General features: G+C 48.7%; 1 protein-coding gene across 1 annotated transcript; it reads left to right on the forward strand.

Annotated features, from left to right (window-relative positions):
- Window positions 1–3,728: 3,728 nt before the first annotated feature.
- LOC103776060 (zinc finger MYM-type protein 3-like) lies at window positions 3,729–4,608 on the forward strand (the record flags this gene model as incomplete). The annotated part of the gene is made up of 1 exon (XM_008943548.1): window positions 3,729–4,608. A coding segment is annotated over exon 1 (880 nt), but the record flags the coding sequence as incomplete, so codon positions are not given.
- Window positions 4,609–5,135: the final 527 nt, after the last annotated feature.

Genomic DNA, 5,135 nt, shown 5'->3' on the forward strand with positions numbered 1-5,135 from the left:
CTGACACCCACCCCCGTGCAGAGCCCCGGGCCCGGTGCCGGTTCACACGTGGAAGTGGAGGGGGGGCAGGCCCTGGGGAGGTCCCGACACCAGTGCTGGGGGCTGGCGCTGCCCCCTGCCGTGTCGGTGCCTGGGTGCAGGGTTTCGTGGTTCGTGAGAGCTGTCCCATCTCTTTGTGGCCCCACCCCAGTGAGGCCTTTCTGCCGTGGGGAGCTTTGCTGCAGTGTCAGTAAGCGTCCCCAAGTCTTCTCCTGGCACCTGGCAGCTCTGAAGCTCGCTGTGCACCCCGTGCTCAGCCCCAGCACCCTCCTCCGCTCATCTCTCCGTGCATTTTGGGCAGAGGCTTGGGGAACACAGCTTTTGTGCTGTTATCACTACATGTAGTAAAGAAGTCTGTGTAACTCACAAAAAACGCAGCTGCCTGCCTGCCTTCCCCTGGTACGGCTGTAGTGGGTCTGGAGCATGGCAAGGTTTGGGTGTCCCCGAGGCCTGGCGCGTGTGCGTAGCCCTCGGTGCCATGTGCTGCTCTTGAGGATGTGCTGCTCTTGCACCCTGCAAGAGAGAGGTGCAGCTTCACGGGGCTGAAGCTGCCTTGGGCCACTGGAGGAGGCAAAGCCCCAGTCTCCTGAACTCTCTCCAAGCCAGGCTGCATGTGAGCAGTGTGGTCTCGGCCAGCGAGGTGCCCTGGGAGGCATCAGTACCTCGTTTGCTTTGCAGAGGTGGGGGCAGGACCGGCCTCAGACAAGAGGGTGTGCACCAGTGAGGTTGGGAGCTGGCTGTAGCATGTGCCTGGCACAGGAAAGGCCCTGGCAGTTGGATATGCTTGTGTGGGCAGAGGCAGCACTGGACGTGGTCTGTGTCAGGTGATGGTAGGGGATAGGATGCTCAGCTGAATGGTTTCTTTGGGAGCTTTGGCCTTACTTTGGGAGCAAAGACCATGATGGTATTTCTTTTACAGATGTTTTATGGTCAGTGATGTTGGGTTGTGTGACTCTGGTGGGTACAGGTGTGCTAGCAGAAGCCTCTAGTGCAGATGGGTTATGGTGAAAGCAATCTAAAGGAAGTATGGAATAGGCTACAGCTGTGACAATGAATTTGTTAGTTTAGTGAAGGCCGTGCTAGCAGGATTTCACTGGCATTGTTTTTATCTCAGTAGAGTGTTTTAAGTATTAACTTCTTCCTTCGTTGGCAGCTCAGGTCAGGAAAGGGCAGTGCTTGCAACTATCTTCACCGGTTCTGCTGGCTGTGGGTTCTAGTGGTGTCTTCTGGCCACTTACTGTAACCCTACTCTGCTGGCTCAGCCCTTGGCAGTGTAAAAAGAAGGGAGTTGATTATTAGGCTGGGTGAGACATGGGTTGAGCACAGGGTTACCCAGGGCTGGTTTGTGCAGCTCCATGTGAGGTGAAGCATGCCAATGCTGAGGCACCTTTTTAGGGACCTGGCAGCAGGCACCTTGCAGGGGGACTGTCAGTGAGGTCAAGGAGACAGTTCCTCTTGTGCTTCAAGTATTTTGGCTCTGTAAGGTCACTTAAGGAGAATTAGATGTTATGCCTTTAAAGATGCACCCTGAGACTCTGAGTGCCCTCTTGCCTTCACTCCCTTCCCTGCATTGTAAGGTTTATTTGAAGAACCATAGACAGGATTAGGGACCTGTGGAGGTCTCTAGTCCAAATGACCTGCTCACAACAGAGCTGACTTGAGACCATGTTGCTCAGGGCTTTGTCTGGTTGAGATTTGAGGACCTCCAGAGCCAGGGAGTCCATGGCCTGTTCCCAGGCTGTAGCACTCTTCTTTGGAGAGTGACCTGCTGTGTCTGCAGCTTTCCTTTCCAGCTGGCTGTGGCTGCTTGTGGGAGGTGTCCAAGGCCTTGTGTTAAATGGTCTGACACCCTCCTGTAGCATTTGAGCAACATGTAGAGATCTGAAGACCATCATTTATTTATTTTTTTTCTTTTACCACTTCCAGGTATACTATTTCTGACTATTTCTTTTAATCAGTGTCTTAGTATCAGTAGGGCAGTTTCAACAGACATTCTTGAGTTCGTTGTGCACCTCTGTGCTTTTTTTGTTACTCTTCAGGTAGTGCTCCCAAAGCTATTTTACCCACACACCCCTTTCCCCTGTGTATAACACTATTTTACTTGAAGTTGTCATGTGGCGTGTGGTGAGCCTTAGAAGAAATGTTGCTTATTCATCCTATAGACACAAAGCTGTAGAAGGGACAGGAGAGTTTTCCCTCTGACTTGCTCTTTGAGTGGAGTTGGTTCCTGAAGCTGAATTGCTCTCCAGACACCAGGCATTGCTGCTAAGACCTCTGTTTTAACACATGTAGATAAAGCCTTAGTGTGTACCTAGGCTTGTTGTTCACTTCTCTGTTGCAAAGCCTTGATGCTTAGTGCTTGAGGGAGATCTTGGTCCTATGAAAAGATGTGAGAAGATCCAAGCAGTTCCAAACTGCTGCCATTCTGGCATTCTGGATAAATGAGGGTGCTCCCATTGATTGTCTTAAAATTTTACTACTAGTACAGAGATGTTGGGTTAGTAGCATATAATGCTGAGATCTGAGGAATGTTGTCAAGTACCTTTGAACTGTTGCAAGGAGTCTCCTAGTAAACCTAACTCCAGACAATTCTGCAAGAAGATTTCTGAACCATCTTCTCTCTCTTGCGCCATTTTGAAGCTGAGATGAAGTTTCTGGAATGGAAGCTCAAAGTCTAGTTTTGTTGTTCCTGTCTTTCAGGAATGAACAGGAAACTCATGGTGCTGTTCTGCAGCACCATCTGCTCTGTGTTGTCAGATTCAAGGCTTTCTTGATTCTGGGTGGCTCTTATACTAAGTTTGGGGCCTGCACCTTAAGCTGGTGCTCCTGCTGTAGAAAAATCTAGCAGTGGTCTTGGTACCTCCTGGCTTTGGGACTGTTGGAAGACTGCTACTGGAGTCATGAGGCTGCTGGTGAAGTTCTAGGAAAGGCCCTTCTTTTCCCCATCTACCAGCTCCTGTTGTGTAGACAGTTCCAGTCACTCGGGAAGACTGAGGTCTGGCCTGAAGGGGACATGGTGATAGCTACTGTGGTTTGTACTCTCACTGAGAGAACCAATAATACGTGTTTATATCTGTCCTCTGACAAAAATCATGCATCTTGTTATCCTGCATCTTTGTTCAAGGCACAGGCTACAAAGCTATAAAGCAGTCTTTTGTGCCTCTGTGTTTGAGGAAAAGATATCTTAAAAATAAAAGGTGTTAGGTCCATGAGAACATATCAGGAGAAAGACAGATCATATTATTTGGGTCTGGTGAGATAGAGAGGAAGGCAGGGAAGGAGGAAGAACAGAACAGCTGTGTGAAGCCTACTGAATTGGTACTTGAGTGATTTCTGATACCCTACTGTGCTATTTAGTGTGAGCAGGTCTGTTTGCCCTGCTGCAGTGAGGTGTGTGGAGGCTGTAGAGTTTCCAAAGGTCTGCTGTGTCCTACTGCTGCTGCTTGGCTTTAGAGTTTTGTAACCCCACAACTACTTGTAAGGGTGCCACTGACCTTTTGGTATCCTGGATAGGGATAGCAGCATTACTGGGCCTTGTTTTATTACCAACAGTGTTCAGAAGAGTGGACAAAATTTGGCCTTGTTTTATTCCCAACAGTGTTCAGAAGAGTGGACAATTCGTGCACCGTTAGACCACTTTTCATTAACTTGCAAGTCTCTCTGTCTCATTTCCAGTTGACATATTCTAAATGGATTCCAGTGAATTTTCACAATCTTTGGACCCCCTGTCCTTGTCTGAAAAACCACTTATTGGTGATCTCCCTGCTGACATGGAGTTTGGGGAAGATCTCCTGGGCTCCCAAACAGCTTCTACCCAGGCTGCTTCAGTTCTTCAGCAACCTGACTGGGATCAATCCAAGCAAATGAATGCAGGTGGGGACTTAGACCTTCTAGTGAAAGCAGGCAGCCTGTCTGAACTAAACAAATCAAACGACCTTGTTCTAGATAAACCTGGTGTCTTGGATGTGGTGGAGAAACCTGATGTCTTAGATGACTTGGATAAAAATGCTGACTTGGTGGAGCTAGATAAATCAGAGGGTCTGGATGGGATGTGTAAGGCGCATCCTTCCCGGCACGTGGAGGATGGACTGGTGGACTCCTCTGCTTTCTCTAGAGAAGCCCATGTTTCAGAACCATGGAAAGAAGGGGAAGATGCACCAAAAAACTATTCTGAGGACCTAAAAGATGGTGCTGCTGCTATCCCTGCACTGTCTGATGACAACACCCCCGCATCACCCCGAAAGCCTGTTCCTGACTCTGGGCACCTCAGCACTGCCCCAGCCATGGAAGAAATTGCGACACAATCCTCAAGTCCACCAGTGGACCCCCCCCAACTCAATCTTAAACAGACAAAGAAGACAAGGTTGAAGGTACCAAGGAAAAGCTCACCTGTGCAGAAGGAAGGGCTTGCAGGGGAAGCAGGGGTGGAATTGAGCCTGGACAACAGTAGTGCAGCTTTGCCCCCTGAGCCCACAGAAGAAAACCAGACAGAAGAAGGGGATGACAGTGGGAACAACTCTCTTGAAGAAAGTAGTTTACTGAAAGCACAGGAGGCTTCACCGCCATCAGGTAGGTTGTTACCTCTGCAGAACTTGGCTTCCTTTTCCTCAGGAGGTTCTCATGCTGCATATTGCTGAAGCTGGAGTCTGTTTTGCACTCCAACTTCTGTCATTTGCTGCAATAGAAATTGTCAACGCTGCTGATGGGTTATATTTGGCAAAAGCGTCTTGCTTACAGGAAATAATGCCCTGAATGCTGCTCCCTTGGTGCACACAAGCTCTTGCTCTGTCTTTCGTAGGTTTAACTTTGATTTTCAATGCTTATGCCAGATAGGAGTGTCCCTGATAAAGCTGCAGATGTGCATCAGCTTAGCTGACACTCTTCATCACTCAAATCTTTGCTGGAAGTGAAGGTCACCAGGAAAAGTCGTTTCTAGCAGACTGTCCCGATCCTGTGTCAGGGGAGGTTTTGAGATGATCCCAAGAGTGGGATTAAGACGGAAACGAGGTCAAATGCCACACGCCCAACACAATTTTTATTACGAAAAGAGAAAAATACTAGAAAAGAGGAGTGATAGGACAGAGTGAAAATAAAAG

Source organism: Merops nubicus, unplaced genomic scaffold (genome assembly GCF_000691845.1).
Source record: "Merops nubicus isolate BGI_N331 unplaced genomic scaffold, ASM69184v1 Scaffold25827, whole genome shotgun sequence".
Classification (NCBI taxonomy): Eukaryota; Metazoa; Chordata; class Aves; order Coraciiformes; family Meropidae; genus Merops; species Merops nubicus.